This window comes from Pyrus communis, chromosome 6 (assembly GCF_963583255.1).
Source record: "Pyrus communis chromosome 6, drPyrComm1.1, whole genome shotgun sequence".
NCBI lineage: Eukaryota > Viridiplantae > Streptophyta > Magnoliopsida > Rosales > Rosaceae > Pyrus > Pyrus communis.
Window position 1 is genome coordinate 27,520,906 of NC_084808.1, and position 22,619 is coordinate 27,543,524.

At 36.8% G+C, this 22,619-nt stretch overlaps 1 protein-coding gene across 2 annotated transcripts; it reads right to left on the minus strand.

The window, feature by feature from the left end:
• Positions 1-18,505: 18,505 nt before the first annotated feature.
• Positions 18,506-21,323, minus strand: LOC137736965 (protein FLX-like 3). Of its 2 annotated transcripts, XM_068476294.1 has the most exons (4): positions 21,186-21,323; positions 19,488-20,023; positions 19,173-19,318; positions 18,506-19,023 (listed from the first exon to the last, which is right to left on the minus strand). In XM_068476294.1, exons 2-4 carry the CDS (start codon positions 20,012-20,014, stop codon positions 18,905-18,907), a joined length of 792 nt encoding a protein of 263 aa, XP_068332395.1. In that variant the 5' UTR covers positions 20,015-20,023; positions 21,186-21,323; the 3' UTR covers positions 18,506-18,904. The 2 variants fall into 2 exon arrangements, with proteins under 2 accessions (XP_068332395.1, XP_068332394.1); XM_068476293.1 differs by lacking the exon at positions 21,186-21,323 and having other exon boundaries at positions 19,488-21,164.
• Between the last annotated feature and the right edge of the window lie 1,296 nt (positions 21,324-22,619).

The window sequence follows — 22,619 nt, forward strand, 5'->3', positions numbered from 1 at the left end:
ATCCATGCAAGCTCAGCAGCTATGTGTGCCAAGGACCGATACTCAGTTTCGGTGGATGATCGAGCTACATTAGCTTGTTTCTTTGCACTGCAGCTAATTAGGTTTGAACTATGAAAAACACTATAACCACTAGTGGGTCTATGATCAAATAGACAACCTGCCCAATCAGTATCTAAGTATGCAGTGAGATGAAGATAGCTTTTCTTAAACCAAATGCCTTAAGAAATTGCTCCTTTCAAGTATTGAAGAACTCATTTAGCAGCCTACATATGAAGTTCTCTCGGAGCATGCATGAATTGGCAAAGTTGATTCACTGCAAAACAATAAACCTATAATCAGTGGAATTAGACAGAAGAGAACCACTGTGATCAAGTTTGGTAAAGCTGAGAAGAGTGCAGCAAGGTTTAGAACCTTCCATATTTGTCTTTTGAAGGAGATCGATGAGACAATTGCTTTAGTGAAGAAAGATACCCTCAGGTGTTCTTTGAACTTCCAATCCCATAAAGTAGTGCAAAGGCCCCAAATCTTTGACTAGAAAAATAGCACTCAATTTCTGAATAAAAGATTGATAGAAGATAGGGTTAGGACTTGTAACAAGTTTATCATCTACATATACCAACACTATTACAAAGGTAGGTCATTTGAGAACAAATAAAGATGCATCTGAAGAAGATTGGACAAAACCAAAAGTATGTAGGACCTGAAATAATTTGTCAAAACATGCCCTTGGTGCCTGTTTTAGACCATAAAGAGACTTTCTCAATTTGCAAACATACTGAGGTTTTGAGGGATCAATAAAACATGCATGTTGCTCCATTTACACATTTTCTTTTAAATCATCATGAAGGAAGACATTGCTTATATCCAATTGATTTAAGAACCAATTAAATTGTACTGCAAGTGATAAAAGAATTGTAACCGATTTGGCTATAAGACTAAAGGTATCTTCATAGTCAATACTAGCCTGTTAATGAAAGCCATTTGCCACAAGGCGAGCTTTATATCTGTTTATAGTGCTATCTGGTTTCTTTTTAATTCTAAAAACCCATTTACATCCAACAATGTTCAGGGAATCTGAGGCAGGGACTAAAAACCAGGTACCAGTAGATTGCATTGCATTGAATTCTTCTTACATTGCAGATCTCCAATGAGCATAGTTGGATGCCTGCAATTATGTAGTATGAACATATTCAAGATCAATAAGAAGTGGATGTTTGGTTGCTGAGTATGCCTTGGGCTTGTATATACCAGCTTTCGATCTTGTGACCATAGGATGAGTGTTGATAACACTAATACTTGGAGCAAAAACAAAAGAATTTGTAGTGGAATCACTTCGAACATGATGGTTAGTAGAGGTAGATGTAGAAGAGGCACTTAGAGATCTAATGTGAGAGCTAGATGGTAGATTAAGTGCATGAGCATCTGGAGTTGTAGAGATAGGCATAGAAAATTGCAAATCAACCGATGGTGAGCTAATGGAAGCAGTGTGAACTGATGATAGTTGGGTAGACTTGTGAAATGGATAGATGCCTTCATCAAAGAGAACATGTCGAGATATATACATCCTGCCAGTAGTTGGATTAAGACATATGTAGCCCTTATGTTGCAAACTATAACCAAGAAATACATAAGCTTCACTTTTGGGATCCAATTTTGATTGAACATAAGGTTTGAGCTAGGGATAACAGCTGCAACCAAAAACTTTAAGCCTTGAATAGGCAAGAGGCCCATGAAAGAATAATTCCCATGGAGCCTTTGAAAAACCAGAAATTGGCAGCCTGTTAATTAAATATAAAGATGTGGAGAAAGCTTCCACCCAATAGAGATGAGGCACCTTGGAAGCAACAAGCAGAGTTCTTGCAATTTCAACAAGATGTCTGTGTTTTCTCTTTGCACATCCATTTTGTTCAGGCGTATAGGGACAACTTAACTAGTGAAGAATGCCATAAGTTTGGAGAAATGAGTTAAAAACATGAGAAGTAAACTCACCCCCTGAATCCGTACGTAAAGTCTTTATTTTATTACTAAGAGAGTTCTCTACATAGGATTTGAATACAACAAATGTATGAAAAGCTTCATACTTAGCTTTTAAGGGAAAGAACCAGCTATACTCGCTGTAATCATCTACAAGTAACATATAATACCGAAAAACCACTAGGTGAAACACTGGAGGCAGGACCCCACAAGTCACAATGAAGCAACTCTAAGCAATGAGTGGATGAAGAACTAGAAACACAAAATGGAAGTTTGTGATTCTTAGTAAGAGCACAATCATTACAAAAGAAATCAACAACATATTTTCCTCGCATTGCTACTTTATTACTAGACAAGATTCTTCAAAAAATTGATGAAGAGGGATGTCCCAATCGTTGGCGCCAAACTTAGATAGGAGCTTTGACACTTAAGAAAACTGAAGGAAATGTAGGTGTAGAGCTAGATGCTTGAATGAGAATCCATCTTTAACCGGACCCTGCAAAAGCATCTTCCCGGAAATACGATCATTTACAGTGGATCCATCAGGGTCAAGAGTTAATGCACAATTATTGTCTTTTAAGAATTGGTAAGAAGACAACAAGTTATGATTCATGTGAGGAACATGTAAGACATTGCTCAGTTTAAAGGAAGCATAAGGAGTATTCAAAGATGAATGACCAACATGAGAGATGGACAAACCTTCACCATCGCCAATATAAACCTTATCTTCACCAGTATAGGGAGAAGGAGCTGAGATATTTGCAATGTCATTTGTTATGTGAGATGTGGCACCATAGTCAATTAGCTAAGAAAGATTTGATTTAGAAGAGTAATGAGCACATAAAGCAGCCAATTTTGCAGGTGGTACTTTGCCAAATATCTCAGGGTTCATTCAATCGAAGCAATCAATGGCCTCATGGCTGGTGGAACCACAAATCTGACAAGAAACTTTAGAACCAGTGGGACCACAAACGAGTGCTAAAAATTGCCACGAGAACCCTCATAGTTGCCATGAAAAATTGCTGCGATTGTTGCCTGAATAGGTATTATGAGAAAAATTCCCTCGATTGAACCCTCTGTTGGTGTTATAATTACGATTATTATTGCGACCTCAATTGAAATTATGCCTGAATGAATTTTGCAGAGGCTGCTGTTGAACAGAAAATGCATGTGGATGAATGGGGATGAGAGGTGCCTGAGATTGCATAGAAAATGCTTGAAATGGCTTAGTGGTGATGGATGACATAGCTTGTTTTCGGCGAGTCATAGAGAGCTCATTTATAAGTAACAGACCATGAAGTTTATCCAGGGAAGTAGATGAGGTTCAAAGCATAATCGAGTCAATGAAGGACTCAAATTCCTCAGGTAAACCATGAAGAATCGTTGCAAATAAATCTCGATCAGGAATTGCAGCTCCAGCAGCTACAAGTGAATCAGAAATTTCCTTAATTTGTTGCAGATATTCTGAGATTGATTGAGAGCCTTTTTGGACAGTTTGAAGAAGATAGCGTAATTGATGAATGTGAGCACCAGAAACTCCCCCAAATCGTTGCTCAAGTTTTATCCAGAGATCACGTCATGATGAAACACCAACAATGAATGGAATAATTTCCTCAGACAACGTAAAGTTCAACCAAATGAAAAGGTTTTGATCCTTTTCATACCACAGTTCGAAGGCAGGGTTGAGAGAACGATCAGGCAAGAGCGGCGACAGACATGATTCAGTGCCATCAATGATGCCAACGAGCTTGTTGATGCGAAATATATTAAGCACACAAATTAAACCCTCTTCTGACAATTGTAGCAAAGTATGTAAGTAGGGATCGTTCAAAACCGGGGATTAGGAGGGATTGCTAAACTCTTGAAAACTGACCTAAGAACTCCAAAACAAAGTTAAAAACATTAATTTGGACTCAAAGAATGAAAAACCAAAGTTAAAACACTAAAACAAAACAAAAACTCAAAACAGCAACTAGAAGACTCAAAACTGCCTAAAAACCACTTTCTGGGCAGTTTTGAGCACCTACACTAATTTGGACGAAATTGGTTGAAAACTTGACTCAAAACACTTAAAAACATGAACCAAAACAATTTCTAACTAAATTGAGACTTCAAAGTAAAGGGGGATTTGATTTGGACGAAATTAAAGTTGAGAAAACAGATTGCAAAGTAAAACTGATTTTGAAACGTTTTTGGGGTTTTTAATGGATCATGGACTAGTTAGGGGTTCTTTCTCCACACATGACAAGTATGCAAATGACTCGATTTCCAGTTATTCCTTCATAGAATTATGAATGACAATGCCCCAAATTAACCGTGACATCACTAGTTAATTCTCAAGTTTTCCTTGTGTTATTGAATTGGATGACATCATACGACAACCCAAAGCATTCTTCAAAAGTTCCTTATATGACATCATAATAAAGATACAATCAAAGATCATTACGTTCAATGAAAACTATAAGCATTGACAAAGCACTTGTGACTATGACATCATGACACTTATGCTAGGAATTGAACTTAACGCGATTGTGACTAGCAACCTTCACTACTTGTGAATATAAGTGTGTGACAATTATGTGAAACAAACTTATATTCTAGCATCATATTCATGCAAGCCAATTAAGTGTCGACCCCTAATTAACAAACACAAATACGTTATTACTCGCACAGTTAAGCCAATTGCATTCACGATTCAAGAACTCATAACTGGAATTTATCAAATCAACTTGCACACATAGTTATGGCTTCGAAATCACCCCTAACCAATAGGGGTTTAGCCACTCATGTTCATAGCAAAATGAAAGGAAAATAAATTAAACATTGAAATCATAAAACGAATTACACCTAGAATGCACCAACGACGAAGCTTGAGCATCCAAGAGTCTTTCCTTCTTTCTCCTTGCTACGGCACAAAGGTGGATGGGATGGTTGGGATGTGTTTTAGGATCAGGGATTATGGGATTGGATGAAGGATAGATGAATGGACAAAAATTGAATGAATGAGTGATCCCCTTAGTGCCTTGCTGCAAAGCCTTATTTATAGGGCTAAGAAAGGTTTAGAACTTAGTTGAAACCAAAAGGTTTTTGTACCAGAAATTCTATACATGAAACACTTAAAGGATATATGTGTGTAGCTTGGACAAGGTAGGAGACAAGATAGGACGGCTAGGAGACAAGGTAGGACGGCTAGGAGACAAGGTAGGACGGCTAGTGACAAGCTAGGACGGCTAGTGACAAGCTAGGACGGCTAGTGACAAGCTAGGACGGCTTGTTCTTCCAATACAGAAATTAGGCACCATGTGTGAATAGATAAAGCCTTCTAGAAATAAGGTTTTTAGGCCCCCTTGCAGCTCCCTAACTGAATTCAAGCCTTCAAATTCGTCCATCCTCATGCCTCCATGCTTGCACTATCCAATCTTGGCCCAAAAATGCTCTAGAATGCTCCAAATTGCTTCTTTTTGCATAGTTTTGACACTAAAACCTGAAATTGCACGAAAATGACTTTAAACACTAAACTAACTAAGGAAAAACAACATAAATGCATGAGAACAAGCCAATTAAGTCGCATAAAAATGCTCCTATCAAATTCCCCCACACTTAGTTTTTGCTAGTTCTCGAGCAAAACAAAGAAATAAAACAAGACAAAACAAACAAACATAATCTAAACCTTCCAACGTTTGCCTCAGGGATTTCCAATGCACATGATATGTTAAAGATTATCATTCCCACAGATTTGAGTCAATTTAACACTTAAGCACATGCTTAATCATAGTCACTACTTACTAGTTCACAATTAACCAATTAAAACAATGTTTTGAATGTAGTAACATGCCTTAGAGAATTCCTTCTATCCTTAATAGATTTGCACTATATTTTCACTCAGATTTTCTAACTACACACCCTATACTAGTTATATGTGAGAGAATTGATGTAGATATAAAAACGAATGCTCACATATATGTATCACAAAGAACGCAATTTCCGGAGTTAATAGGCATGTTTAGATATGATCTCATGAATGGAATGCTACTACTTAGATGCGAGAACCAGTGACACCATATGCTCATACCAAATTCAAACTCAACAAATTGAAACACATAACACTCAAGATAGAAGTTTAAGGGTTGCAACGGGGCTTGGGGTATTGGTTAACAAAGAAAGGATAGGGAAAGCAAACGTTACTTCAAGCATTAGTAAGCAAAGTAATGAAATTAAGACTTAGAATTCACTTAGTTTGCAGAAATTAACTTAAAAACACAAGGGGAAGACTTTAAACAACTTCTTGGGGCCGAATTCAACTTTTTGGACCCTTTCTTCAACAAACAACACCTTGGAACTCTTTTTCTCATGTTGTTCAACTCTTTTCATACTTTTTTTTTTTTTTTTTTTTTTTTTTTTACGAATTTTTCTTTTCTTTTCTTTCTACTTCCCCCACACTTGGTTTCTGCCATAAAGGAATTCCATTTGAATCATGCTTACTATACTTTAAGAACGAGGGTATGGATAGTCCTAATCTAGGCTAGGTGAGGGTAATGTGGGTTAACAAAGAAAAGGCTAAACAAGGCTCAATGGGGTTAACACCTAAACATATAATGGAGTAGGGCACACGGCTTTTTGGCTAAAGTGGTGGTCACTACACAACTTCATCTTGAATATGTGTTATGCTAATCAATACCATGCTTTGAATGAAATGGGCATGACTTCTAGTGTTTGGAACTAAATGATGAAACGCCTTCTATGTAGCAACCAAGCAAAGAATAATGAGATCATGCAACGATTTTAGAAAACAAAGAATGCACAGATTTTAACTCTCCAAATAAACGTTTAGGTTCAAGTCTCACAAGGTTGTAGCGTTAATTTGAGTTCCTTCCTTCAAGCATGTTACAAAAACTGATTTTTTTCTTTTATGATTGCATGTGAATTCATAAGTTATAACCACAACCAAGCATAAACATAGAGTAAATCAAACTTTCATCCATGTTAATCACTCTCTTTAACAGCCATGTATTTAAAAACCAAATCCTCATCATTGTGTTGGAAGGTACCCTAAGACACAAACAAACACACAAAAACAACTCTTTTTTGGGGTTTTTAAAACAAATTTTTCAAATTTTTCTTTGATTTTCGGATTTTTACTTCAAAACATACTAAAACACACCAAAACTGCTTAAAAACACTTAAAAACAGCAAGGAACAAGTTTTGAAATAATGGGTGATAAAATCCCACGAATTTGCATGAAAAACACTTAGTTACCCCCCCACACTTAAATCAAACATTGTCCTCAATGTTTTAAGCATAGAATCACACAAAGAAACACACAAACAGCAAGTAAAACAACTAAATAGGCAGATTAGAAAGAATCAACAAAGAGAAGGGTTTAGGAACGCAAATCTGGAATTGGAGTGCTTTCTAGGTCTTCCTTTGTTGAATGGCATGGGTTGCCTCCCAAGTAGCGCTTTCTTTAACGTCTTGCAGCCGGACGAAGAACACGTTCAGGCACCATTGGTGCCCACGGCATGGAGTTGATCTTTGAATGGAAGGTGATACTTGAAATGATCCGGTAATGGTTTAAATTCAAGATTGGGTGCCTGAATCATCAACAACCTATTAGTATAAAAGGAAATTGAAATTGGAGGAGGTGGCTTACCTATGTCCTCCAACAAGAACTCAAGGATAAACACATCTTCTTTGAACGTTTCAGGAACTTTGCACTTGGACAGATTTGGTGTGAGGATTGTTCCTTGTCCTATGTCATAAAATTCAACTTCTTTGGGGTTGTTTGCCTCAAGAACATCCTCTTTGACGAATTCTTGATATTCCATACTTTGCACCTTTGGAAGGGCTTCCAAGATGTCTTTTTCACTTTCTTCTTCCTTGGAATTCATGAACCTGCAAGGAATAGGGACATTGGGTGGAATAGGGTTAGAAAGAATTAAATTTGGAACAACCTTACCTATGGTGGGCGAATTGGGGTCTTGAGGTGGCTGCGGCAAAGGTGTTTCCACCCTTTCCGTGGCTTTGTCCAACTCCTCTTCCTCAAATTGCAATCTTTCGTCTTCCTTGTGATTTGATTGTGATGGTTGAGGGTCTGTTCCAACCTCTTTGCCACTTCCTAACGTGATAGCATTGGTGGTTTCAAATCCTCCCTTCGAATTTGCAATGGTTGAAATAGGGAGTTTGCCTTGGTATTGAAATTGTCCTACGAACTCCGCTATCTGCCCAATTTGCTTTTCCAAGTGATCCAACCTTTTGTCTCGATTTTGCATTGCTTTCTTTTGATTTTCTTGCCCCTGAGACAAATTGGTGAGTAACTTAATAAGCGTATCATTATACAAAGACGCACCTGAATTTGGTTGGGCAGGTTGTATATGAGGTTGTGGTGGCTGCATAGGGCTTGAATATAACTCCTCATATGGCTGCCAATATCCTTCTTGTTGAACTTTTTGAGATTCCCACCATATAGAGTTTGAATGATCACTCCAATCTGAATTGTACATGTTGGAAAACCAATTGTTCCTTGATTGATTATGATCTTGATAACCCCAAGTATTGACATTCTCCCAACTTCTTTGTGGACATAGATTTGCTTGATATTCTTGCCTATAAGGAGCACCAAATGTAGGGACACTTTGCATTGTGGACCCTTTAGCATACAGTGATAACTGACACATAAGATTCGCTATTTGAGCTTGAAGATTAGCAATTGCCATGCCTTGCTTCTCTAGTACCTGAAACAAGAAACAACACAAGATGAAGAATCTGGAATAAAATAAAATAAACGAAAATAAAACAATCCAAGGGATTAGCAAAGTTGCTAATCCCCGGCAACGGCGCCAAAAATTTGATGCGAAATATATTAAGCACACAAATTAAACCCTCTTCTGACAATTGTAGCAAAGTATGTAAGTAGGGATCGTTCAAAACCGGGGATTAGGAGGGATTGCTAAACTCTTGAAAACTGACCTAAGAACTCCAAAACAAAGTTAAAAACATTAATTTGGACTCAAAGAATGAAAAACCAAAGTTAAAACACTAAAACAAAACAAAAACTCAAAACAGCAACTAGAAGACTCAAAACTGCCTAAAAACCACTTTCTGGGCAGTTTTGAGCACCTACACTAATTTGGACGAAATTGGTTGAAAACTTGACTCAAAACACTTAAAAACATGAACCAAAACAATTTCTAACTAAATTGAGACTTCAAAGTAAAGGGGGATTTGATTTGGACGAAATTAAAGTTGAGAAAACAGATTGCAAAGTAAAACTGATTTTGAAACGTTTTTGGGGTTTTTAATGGATCATGGACTAGTTAGGGGTTCTTTCTCCACACATGACAAGTATGCAAATGACTCGATTTCCAGTTATTCCTTCATAGAATTATGAATGACAATGCCCCAAATTAACCGTGACATCACTAGTTAATTCTCAAGTTTTCCTTGTGTTATTGAATTGGATGACATCATACGACAACCCAAAGCATTCTTCAAAAGTTCCTTATATGACATCATAATAAAGATACAATCAAAGATCATTACGTTCAATGAAAACTATAAGCATTGACAAAGCACTTGTGACTATGACATCATGACACTTATGCTAGGAATTGAACTTAACGCGATTGTGACTAGCAACCTTCACTACTTGTGAATATAAGTGTGTGACAATTATGTGAAACAAACTTATATTCTAGCATCATATTCATGCAAGCCAATTAAGTGTCGACCCCTAATTAACAAACACAAATACGTTATTACTCGCACAGTTAAGCCAATTGCATTCACGATTCAAGAACTCATAACTGGAATTTATCAAATCAACTTGCACACATAGTTATGGCTTCGAAATCACCCCTAACCAATAGGGGTTTAGCCACTCATGTTCATAGCAAAATGAAAGGAAAATAAATTAAACATTGAAATCATAAAACGAATTACACCTAGAATGCACCAACGACGAAGCTTGAGCATCCAAGAGTCTTTCCTTCTTTCTCCTTGCTACGGCACAAAGGTGGATGGGATGGTTGGGATGTGTTTTAGGATCAGGGATTATGGGATTGGATGAAGGATAGATGAATGGACAAAAATTGAATGAATGAGTGATCCCCTTAGTGCCTTGCTGCAAAGCCTTATTTATAGGGCTAAGAAAGGTTTAGAACTTAGTTGAAACCAAAAGGTTTTTGTACCAGAAATTCTATACATGAAACACTTAAAGGATATATGTGTGTAGCTTGGACAAGGTAGGAGACAAGATAGGACGGCTAGGAGACAAGGTAGGACGGCTAGGAGACAAGGTAGGACGGCTAGTGACAAGCTAGGACGGCTAGTGACAAGCTAGGACGGCTAGTGACAAGCTAGGACGGCTTGTTCTTCCAATACAGAAATTAGGCACCATGTGTGAATAGATAAAGCCTTCTAGAAATAAGGTTTTTAGGCCCCCTTGCAGCTCCCTAACTGAATTCAAGCCTTCAAATTCGTCCATCCTCATGCCTCCATGCTTGCACTATCCAATCTTGGCCCAAAAATGCTCTAGAATGCTCCAAATTGCTTCTTTTTGCATAGTTTTGACACTAAAACCTGAAATTGCACGAAAATGACTTTAAACACTAAACTAACTAAGGAAAAACAACATAAATGCATGAGAACAAGCCAATTAAGTCGCATAAAAATGCTCCTATCACTTGTACCTACGGAGAATCGACATAAACAAGGCACGCCATGAAAGATAGTTTGATTGCTTCAGTTTGATCGGGACCATACTACTGATATTCTGAATTGTCAAAAAGGTATATGAATTCAAAGCAGAAGAAATTCCAGAGGAATTAGGGTTTGGCAATGTCGGTTCAATTGGAGAAGATGAATCTGAGGGTGATGCCATGGCTAAGAGAGATCAAATCAGAACACAAATTACAGAGAGAATGGACAAATCAGTAGAGAAATCAAGGAACATTCATTGATTTGAAGAGCGGAAGAAGATCGATCATTGTGAGGCAGAGCGGCGTGATAACATATGGAAACCAAGATCTTCCTAACTAAGAAAAACAAATCAGAGAGAGTGAGTGAAAGAGAAAAGTAGAGAGAGATTGGATTGGGATAAAATGTTTCTCATTAATTGATAATGTAATTACACTAGAGTATGTGTGTGTGTGTGTGTAGCTCTTGACTTTGTACAACAATACCCTTAACTAACTATGACTAATTACATATTGTACCACTACTCATCTCAACTAACACTTTATCGGTATAACAAACTAACAGTTTTGGATACTAAGGCATTTGCCTCAATAATTGGTGGTTGCTTCTTTTTTTTTTCGGTGGTGCCTTTTCTTTGATCCAGTTATAAAACTATAACTAACTAAATATTTGTTCAATTCAAATATATATAATATGGTTTTTCATGTGTTTATTATAACATCTGGTATTCTCTTTCTACAATTTTCGCTTTGTTTTTGTGCTTCGATTTTCTTTTGTTCCTTCAATTATAAGTGTAAAAATCATTTCACGCCGTTTAAATATGTGTCATAGCAAAACTCTATTTCCTTTTCTTTAATTTTTTTCGCATATCTTCTTTCTATATGAATTTGTAACCTTGGCTCGAGTATGGTTTTAATTGATGTAATACTGTCTTTCATGTAAGGAAAACACAATACAACTTATTGTTACCGGATTTTTGAATTTTTAACAGATTACAGATCTCAACTCTGTCAAGATCGCTAAATTTTAGGGTAACTTTTTTATACAAAATTAACATGAGATGGTTTTGATTTGATTGATTATATGTACACCGAAAGAAATGTTAGAAAGGAAGTGGTATCGTATCCTCAATTATTAATGATTTTTTCTTCTTCTGTAAATGTACAACATCAAATCTTCAGCATTGCGGTCTTCACCGTTGATTGACATGTTAAGTTTATGACAACAGAGTTAAGGAAGCTTAATTTTACTAACACATGTCAATCATTAATAGAGGTCACAAAAAGCCACACACAAAATGGATGCAGAAGATATGAACTCTAAGTATATAGGATTCATCGATCTGTAAGTACAGCGGGATTGTTTTGATTGATCGCGATGGCTTTAAATTTAGGTTTCCAGCATGTGATGCAGTGATTTTGGTTCGTCTTTGTTAGGCTTTACTTTGCATATATACATATTGTAGCTATCAACTCATTAGACCATCTACGGATGACGAAACACAACATTAACTCAACGGTCCAAACCTTCATCTATATGTGATTGTCACACTCGACCAGTACGTGCTGCCATTTTATTTTAATTTGGTATCATGCATTAATGAATTGGCGCCATCGATGACCTAATACGAGTCTGCCGTGTGTACCCGAGAGCGGTCTAGAAACCGAACCAAATTAAGCGACATTTGATTCGGTTTTAAATTGTAAAGATATGACGTAACAAGAAACGGGATAGGATGATCGTCAAATCTGATGAAGTGATAGCTAGCTAGGCTGGATTTGCAGATACCACGCATTAGTTGTTTTCTGAAAATAAATGGAGGACAACCAACTCCACCGCTGATATTGGTGCAAAACTAACACAGTTGTTCAAGGTCCCGTTTGACTGGAATATGTAAGAATATGAGTATGATTCTCACAAGTTTTGGGATAATTAATATTATAAAGAAGTCTAATTCATGTTGACTAGAGTTAATCCGTTTTCTGGTATATTGAGGATCCTTGTATGCTCGGTTATAGAACTCATATTGACATGAGGAATGTAGTATTGTATTCCTTATAAGATTGTAACAGGGCAATCTATGTGCTTAGTATAAATACATAAGCCACTGCTCTCACAAATTAAGGCTCTCGTTTTGCACCAATAACCTATTCTTGGTAGAGCATTGAGATTTGAAGAGAGGAGAAGGTTTGTGTTGGTACTGCAATGGCTTCTTGATCGAGCAATCTGTCTGCAGGTTAGCATATTTTCATGGACTGTTGATACTTAGTTTTATATCTTTGCTGATGTTGTGGTTTGATCACTTGGTTCTTTTGATTCATGGGAAGGGATTGATCTTGTTCTTGGTATCTCTTAAAACTAACTTACAGAATAAACATTACATCTGTCGAAATCATTTTTATCTTCCTCGAAGTGAAAACTTGTCCCGACCATAAATGAACCTTGAGGCAGATGACGACGATGATGATAGAGAATAAGGTTAATTATACACCTTTCATTCATGGAAAAGTTTTTTCTGTTCACATTTGTATAAATAGAGGTAGAGAATAAGCGTGTTTGAATTGAAGTGAGCTAGATATGCTAATTTAGTTGTCTATGACTTTGACATCTGACGTAAATGTTTCTAGTTGTATTTAATATTACCTGTCTAATGTTTTGAAGCGAAACAAAAAATAGAAGTAGAGATTGATTAGTGATATGTCACTTTATGTGATTGTTGATGGATATTAGTACTGATAGTGATACTAACTATAACGGGAAGCTTTTAATTAACTGAAACAAACATATACAAAATATAATAGTTAAACTCGACAATAGTTAATCTTAAGAAAATATATGTACATGCTTATGTGATGTTAGATGCAATTTTTGTTCAACACGTAGTGTTAACTTACAAAATTGTCCTCAAGACAAATGTTCCTGTATCTTTTTGTTCAGTTTATTACACAAGTTAATATGCCGGCCAATTAAGTAATAAACAAGGACTTTGAGGACCACCAAATTGGAAAGGATATAGCCTCATAAATTTTGTTCCACCGCCATCCAAAATGCAGGTAAAATAAGAGGTCCTGGCTTTAAGGCTATGAAGCTTCTGGCCCCGTGCATGCGTAGTAGCTAGAGTTGGTGGCGCCTGGCGGGTTATACGTGTATTCTACGGGTCTACAGGTCCAAAATATGAAAGGAAATCTTTCATAGGAGGGAAAAGCTAATTTCTGGGTTAGCTAACCCTAGCTACATGTAAACTAAGTGCGTGAAAGCATTTGAAGCCTGAACTTTCTGGTAAACAAATGCATATTAATAAATTAAAGTTAGATATGTGAGTGTATATATACATGCGCGCGCGCGCACACACGGAGAGAAAGATCCATATCTCGTGACTGGATTAATAAGCGGATCCATGGAAGCGGCTAGCCCTCGAAATTTTCATCATCTACAAACGAGGTTAATGTGGATGCATGGTTAATTAATCTTTCTTGTCCAATTAAAGCTGTAAATTTCTAAAAATTTGGTATTTAATACTCTTGAAATGGTGTAGAAACTTAGTTAACATATACTGTGCCCTTACTTATTGCCAACAGATGATTATTTTCAGTAATTAACTGGATCATTGAAAATTAGGGCTGTTCTTCCCGAATGTGAAGCACTGAAAATCAAGGATTATAACTTTATCAGTGTGTTCCCAGTTAATTTATGCAAACATATATATATATATCTATATATATTGGATTGATTGTTGATGCAAGGGACTAGTAGACTGGTGACAGATGATCGATTAAGACATATATAAATTTGTATTAATATATATATGGGTTTTTATCACTAATGATTCTAAAAATTGATCTTCACCATTAAGATGGTCCCTAAAATTGAAAATTAATCAATGTAGTCCCTGAAAATAGGTGTGGCAAATCAATTTGGTCATTCTGTCACAATTCTGTTAAAAATTATGTTAAGTGCTGATATAACACATAAATGAGCCCTATAACTAATTTGGGTAAAGTACAAAAAACTACCTCAACTATTGAGGTCACGACAGTTTCATACCTCATCTTTTAAAATTGACAATATCATACCCCATCTTACGAATTTGTGATAATGTCATACCTCTGTCAATTTTTCTGTTAGTTTTTATGTTAAGTGGTGACGTGGCTTGATTCGGGACCTACTTTCTATTAAAAAATTATTAAAAACTGAAAAAATAATTATTTAATATTTTTTAAATATTAAAATAATAATAAAAAGTAGAGAAAAAAAAAAAACCTCATTTCGTCCGTCCCCTCCCCCCTCCCCCCTCCTCTCTCCTCTCCCCATCTTCATCTTCTTCCCCCACCTGCAAATCCCAACAAACAAAAAAAAAAAAAAAAACAAAAAATCCAATTTGTCTTCCCCCACACCCACACTCTTCTCCCTCCTGCAACCCAGAAACAAAAAAAAAAAAAAAAAACGCAGATCCCATCGGCGGGATCTTGGGTGCGCAGAGAAAATGGAGGATGGGTGCGGAAGAGGATGTGGAGAATGGATGAGAGTGGTGGATTTGGGGTTTGATGGGTTTTCAAAAAAAAAAAAAAAAAAAAAAATTTCCCTCTTCTTCTTCTTCCTCCTTCTTCTTCTTCTTCTTCTTCCGCAGAGGAGTTGATGGTTTTCAAAAAGATTTTTTTTTTTTTCCTTCCTCCTTTTTTTCCTCTTCTTCTTCCTCCTTCTCCTTCTCCTTCTCCTTCTTCTGCAGGGGGTGTTGATGGGTTTTCAAATTTTTTTTCTTTTCTTCCTCTTCTTCTTCTTCCTCCTCCTTTTCTTCCTCTTCTTCTTCCTCCTCCTTCTCCTTCTCCCTTCTTCTTCTTCCGCACCGACATGGAGGGGGGAATTTTTTTTTTTTCCCTTCCTCCTTTTTTTCCTCTTCTTCTTCTTCTTCCTCCTCCTCCTCCTTCTCCTTCTCCTTCTTTTTCTTCTGCAGGGGGGTTGTTGGGTTTTCAAAATTTTTTTTTTTTTTTTGGGTTTGCAGGTGGGGGGAAGAAAATGAAGATGGGGAGAAAAGAGAGGAGGGGGGAGGGGGGAGGGACGAACTGATGGTGTTTTTTTAATTTTTTTTAATTACTTTTTATTATTATTTTAATATTTAAATAATATTAATTTTTTTTAGTTTTTAATAATATTTTAATGATTTTTTAATAGAAAGTGGATCCGAATCAAGACACGTCAGCACTTAATAGAAAAACTAACAGAAAAATTGACTGAGGTATGACATTGTCACAAATTCGTAAGATGGGGTATGACATTGTCAATTTTAAAAGATGAGATATGAAACTATCGTGACCCCAATAGTTGAGGTAGTTCTTTGTACTTTACCCAACTAATTTTTTCTTACATATGGTCCTTGAAATTGACTTGGAACATCAAAATGGTCCCTGAAATTGACTCACAACATCAAAATTAATGATCCCTGAAATTGAAAATTGATCAATGTAGTCCCGCAAGTGTCTCAAATCAATGTAGTTATTCCGTCATAATTTTGTCAAAAATTTTGTATGTGTTGATGTAACACATAAATGAGTCATACAAATCTAATTAAATTAAAAAAAATTACAAATACGCTTAATAATTTAGTAGTTAATAAAAAAGTTGTCAACTCAAAAACCCAGTCTTGCAATCACCTCTGATCCGAATCAACATTTCTCTACCTCATTCGCTCTCTATTCTTTAAAAAAAATCTCAATATACCCATCTTTACACACTTCAACACATTTCACCGAATTAAACCTGAATCTAGATCACCTTTGGTGACGGCTTGGCCGATTGGCAACGACTTTTGGGACATCACCGTTAACATTTAGGCGATCAACATCCTCACAACCTTAATCTTGGAGATCTTGTTCGGCGCTTCTATGGTGGTCTGGTGATGCAAAGAACATCGAGGTCTATCTTGAGATAATAAGGTTATACCAGACGTGCGTCTATTGTTGGTTGAAAACTATTTCCACACCCTCTCTTACCTTTGAGAATTTATGGAAGGGATCTCTCTTCGGAGTAGGCCCTAATATAAGAAGAAAAAAAATCCATTGTGCAAAAAGGTATTTAGACAACTATTTTAATTAATTATTAAACCCACATTAGCACATAACAAATTTTTTTATAGAATTGTGGCGGAAGAATCATATTGATTTGCGACATCTATTTTCAAGGACTATATTGATCGATTTTCAATTTCATGGACTATCTTGATAGTGTAGCTCAATTTCAAGAACCATCTTGATGGTGTGGGTCAATTTCAGGGACCATTTGCGATAAAAACCCGTAAATCTTGTAGGGCTCATTTATGTACCACATCAACACTTGACTGAATTTTTAACAGAATTGTGACGGAATGACCACATTGATTTGCCACACCTATTTTTAGAGACTACATTAATTGATTTTCAATTTCAGCAACTGTTTATGAAAAGAAAAAAAAAAAAAAAACCCTACATATATATGTGTGTGTGTGTGTGTGTTCAGCTACAAATTTCTAATTTTTTATATATAATATATATAGTGGTGATTTCATTGCTGCCATATTGGTCGTCTCTCTTTAATTTCGTTATGGCCAATTGAAACGCTAAGAGCCTAAGCTGTGTATGCCTATGTATAATGGTGAATGACTTCATGGTTGTGGATGCAAGGGTGAAGAAGTTATTAAATAAATACGCAGAGCTGCACATGCCATTAATATTACAACAACTATACAGTGGCGAGCCAGCACTAGCCATTGCAGACGACGAGACTGTGGAACCATGATGGCATGCATGCCATGAACTGTCGTCCCCAATTAACTGTCGTATAAGAAAGACTTAGCTAGTAAACTGTAAAACAGTAAATTTGGGTGTTTGCATACTTGCATGCAAAAATATCATCCACATTACCTCCAACCCGACAGGTGTCTCCCTATCTAAACCAAAAAAGTAACGTTAGGAAATGTTTGTGTATGTCACCAATTCCAAATGTCTGACTTGATTTTTATCACCTCGCTCTACCCATTTCCATATTCTAGTAAATTCTTCCTGATCTAGATAGAAGGGTGTGGGTAGGTGCGAGGGAGAGGTGAGGCCGTGGAGATGGACAAGGATGGTCTGCCCTTTCAGTTTCGGTGTCTTTTCGTGCTTTTCTGTTTGTGTGATCACGGTTAAGTCACGTTAATATTTTATATTATTATTCATTTTTGTCTTATTATCTCTATAAGAAAACAATATAAAATGTTAACGTGACTTAATCGTGATTACACAAAATAAGAGGGCACGGGAAGGCAGACAATCCTTGCCCCATGGAGATGTGCGTGATTTGTTTACTTTATTGATATTTTCCTTATCTTTGTTTACTTTATTGAAATTCCAATGTGCACATAAATGGTCAGAAAAATAACTTTCGGCCTAGAATTTATTGATATTTTCCTTATTTTTTTCTTTTAATTTAAAACAGAGCATGTTAGTACCGTCCACGATGAAGACAGTAGTGAGCCATGGCAGATATATGGATCCAGCTGCAATGTTGCCGGCCCTCCATAGTCAAACCCAACATCTTAAATAACAAGCTTTTTATTTCATTAGTTGTACTTAAAACATTTGTGATATTCATCTTTACTTTACATATATACTTGTATGATTTTTTTTTTTTTTTTTTGATATAATCCTTTAGGATAATGAGTTATATAGTACGGATATGTGGTTTTTGTGATGCCTAATGTCAATAATCCAACATGTGTAAGTGACACTTACGAGGCACAGGCAAAAGATTTCGCGGTAGCGATGTACCCATGATAAGCTACTATCCACATTTAGAAATAAAAAAAAATTCAGTATCCCTGGAAGATGTGCACATTGGAATTTCTATTGAAAACCCAAGTATTCTTGACAAAGTATCTAGAAGTTTTTCCTAAAGAAGACATGTGACAATGTGCTTCTCCCTGAAGTGCTTCTATGAGCCAACACTTACAAATTATACTATCCAACTAGTTGAAAGGGTTTTTGATTGTCATAAGTCAGTAAGAATTCTAGAAGCAATCTAAAAACCCCCTTAAAATGATATTAATTTATTCAAATTTACTTCCAAAACGGACCCCAAGACACAACCCCGCTTTCCCCTTCATACATTTGTCTTGCCTACTACTCACTTCCTACATCTCATCTTGTCGTAAGTAAAAAAATAAATACATGGCCAAGATCTCTTTTCTTTTACCAATTCCAGAGCATTCGATATTCTTAGGACAACTTAATGCCGTGATCCACGCTTATCATAGGGTCCCCAACCAGTGCTATGGCCGCTGCGATACGGACGAACTGAATATCTCATCTCGGGACTTCCATTCATCATTCCATAACCCCCACCACCTTTACATAAACATGAGAGCAGTCAAAACAACTTGCCTGCCGGAGTAAGAGGTCCATGAGCGCTAGAGTTCTCTGTGTTTGTGTGTGTGCGCGCATGGGTGAGAAAGAGCGAGAGAGAGAGAAAGAGAGAGAGAGAGAGGGAGATTCACCTAGTCCTCGTGCCCTCCTGTCTGCATTCAGCTGCTCTGCTCTTAGCTTCTCTATTTCACGAGCCATGGAAACAAGGTTCTTTTCCATTGCTTGCTTTTGTTCAACTTGTTCTTCATTGGCTTTCCTCTCAAATTCATAAGCTCTCCTAAAAAAGTTGCATAGTCAATCCAACTATGCAGACGAAAGAGCAGCAGCTATCGTGATTGGAAACGCATTAAGCGTTTTCCTAATGTGTGCACCCCTCTCCTAAAAAGGAAAAGAAGAGCAAGATACTATTTTGGCTATTAAACTAATTAAAAATGCTTTGTTAAAACCTGGTCTCGACAAGCTCGTTTCGCATCCCATCAATATCAGCCCTCATGGCAATTAGTTGCCGATTCTCTGCTTGCAACTGAGTAACGTCCTGTGTCAGACCTTGGATTTGGGAAGACAGTTCCTGCCGTAAATTATTTAATTTATGAACTTCAGCTCTTAACTGCACAACTTCTGCCTTTAAAGGATCTGTAGCACGGAGATCGGCTTCTAGCTTCAATCCTCTCTCAATCAACTCCTGAGACTGCGCCTCTTTCTCAGCCCGGATTTTAGGTATGGCCTGCCCCAATCTATGAATTTCATCTTTCGCATCTGCCAATTGCCTTTGAAGAAGGGTATTATCTTCAATTACAAGCCGGTTCTCAGCAATAATTCGCTGCATTTCTCTATGCTGCACAGCAAGTTGTTCTTCCAAAGCTGCAAGGTGAATAGACAAGGGTCCCCGCCCTCTGTTCATAACAGGTCGTGGATCATCACGATAACCTCGATAACCGTTAGAATGACAAGACACACGGTTTCTCCCTGACATCAGGAGATCCTGCAGTAATGATGCCATCATCACACTAGTTCAGTATGATCAAGGGAGACATAAATTAGGACAGAAGATGAAACATCATCCTTGATCCAGCTGTTCAAGGAACAGAGCTGCTGAAACAAAAGAATTGAATGGAAATATACGTAAAATCCTTGCTCTTCATTGATTCCATGCTTCCTCGATTGTTTTAATGACGCCATTTAAGATGTATGGAGTACTACAATGGATTCCATTTCCATCAGATCACGGATCAATACTTTAAAAGGTAACAAGTCTCAAACACGTCGGCTAAACATGATAATTAAATAACCTCAAATGATGAACTCCTATCTCTTTCTTTCAAAGAGAAATAAAAACCTCATATATCGGTGTCAAATTAGCTCCTCAAAGTAATTCAACACTAAGCACTTAAATACGCATCAATGTAGAGAATATTGCTTAATCATCCTTATTTTTTCTAACTTAGGAGCGTAATCAATAATCTGAATTGATCTTGCGAATCGCAAACAACACCTACAAAATATTAAATCATGAACGTCCATCTTAAGTGCGATCAGTTCACTACTTGCAACGAACCAACCCTAATACATATATATAGAATCCCATCCTAGTAGAAAAAAGGACTATATATCCTCGAATTCCTCTTTATCGGCAAACCTATGGAACCATCTTCGGTGACAAAATGTGAACCTGAATTCCCTCTTTCGTTCAAAAACTGTAACGGAAGGTCTTTGACATCCTCCAAGTGCATAATTCACTCTGCATAATAACTTACTACCCTCGAATTCCTCTTTGAACTGCATCAATGGTTTCGGTGTTTTCGATTTCATCAACTACAACTCTGCATTCCAATCTCTAAAACGTCCAAAACTTTCACTTAGAAGTATAATTCTTAAAGCTGGAAACATGCTTTTGCATAATTGCACTTGGGAGTTCCATAATCAGATATAATTAATGAAGGAAAATTAGAATCAATACAAATTCCAATGTTAAAGTTTGATTAAGTAAAATTAAAGCTGTATCCATAATTTCATGCGAAAAAAAATTAATGGCGAAGATAACATCTATATATATATGCAGGTGAGCAAAATTACAGAGTGCGAAGAAAGTTGCAGAGCTTGCTGTAAATTGACAAATAACGACACCGTTTCAAGCAAAAACTTACAAAGGTTGAGCCTTTCGGCCGAGCGCGAGCCTCTGATCTTGGACGGGAACACTGGTTTGCCTCAGCAGCTCGGCAGATTACCAACCAACCCTACACCCAACGACGCGATTGGATTTCTCGTTGACGAAATTGCCCTTGTTGCCCCCTTCAAAGTTCAAAGCTTAACGTTCTAAGGTTTCCATCGTTAATGGGCCTTCTCGGCCGAACTTAAAATGTTACAAATCAACATGGGCCTTAGGTCCAGTGATTGACGTAAAGGTGGACTTTTTTCTCAGAGAAAAGTCTTAATTCTCAGCGACCTTTTGGCTCTTGCGGTAATCTTCTACAATTTATACGATCTCCACATCATCTTTTATTCATACACCGTTATTACTTATCCTTATCCTTTTATCTGATTAACTAGCTAGGAGATGTGTGAATTCAAACCACTAATAATCAACGACCTCTCTTTTACAACATATTTTTCTACGTCAAGGTCGTGCGTCAATTGGATGTGTTCATATTCTTAATCCAACCCATCTATTTCTACTACTAGTCAAGAGTGACTTTGTATCCATCAACTTGAAAAAGAAAATGAAAGTTCGATAAATCACTTCCTTTAAACAAACTTGACTTGTAATCTAAATGACAAAAGCGGCGTAGAATTTGAGAGTTATTTACCCAGCAATACCGTAATTGACCGATAGAATTAGGCTGTGTTTTAGGTAATGCTGGGAAAACTTAATTTACATGCAAAGTTTTGTAAACTAACTAATATGAAAGTTGGTAATTAAATTATAACTTAAGCATTGAGAAACGTGTTCGTTCTTATTAATGAACACCATATGATTTATAAATTTGTCAATAAATTAAATCTCTCTAACATTATCTCTGTATTTTTATTTTAATGAGTACTACCTTTCCAGGATGAAAAAATAAGATCTTTATGCGCGAGAACTGATATTATTAGCTGATTGGTCCTATCACGCTTTGAAGAGGGTTTATGATGGATGGAAGCCAAGTCCTTTTTAGAGGACACTAGGATCATGGGAGGACCACAGTGCTAGAGGGCACGCAACACTCCGAAATTTAAGAGAAGTTTAACGAAAACTAAAAAAAGGGTCATTTTACAATTCGGGTAAGAAGAAGGTGCAAGATGGGACCCGTATCTAATACGAAACAAGAAATCTGTAGAGCGATTTTTCAATGTGATTGGTATACAAGGTGTTACATCACGTGTTATTATGCAAATTATAAGATATGTGTGCTAAAAAATTAATAACTTAAAAAATAAAACTTCTCACCACTCCTATTAAAACATGTGATAGTACCATTTATATTCTCGTCATAACTAAAAATTTCTTATGTCGATGGGGAGAAGTAGCCAATGGGAAGCCGGGGATTCGGATCGAATTTGTAAACTCGACCAATTAGGAAACAGATACGCCTCCTCTC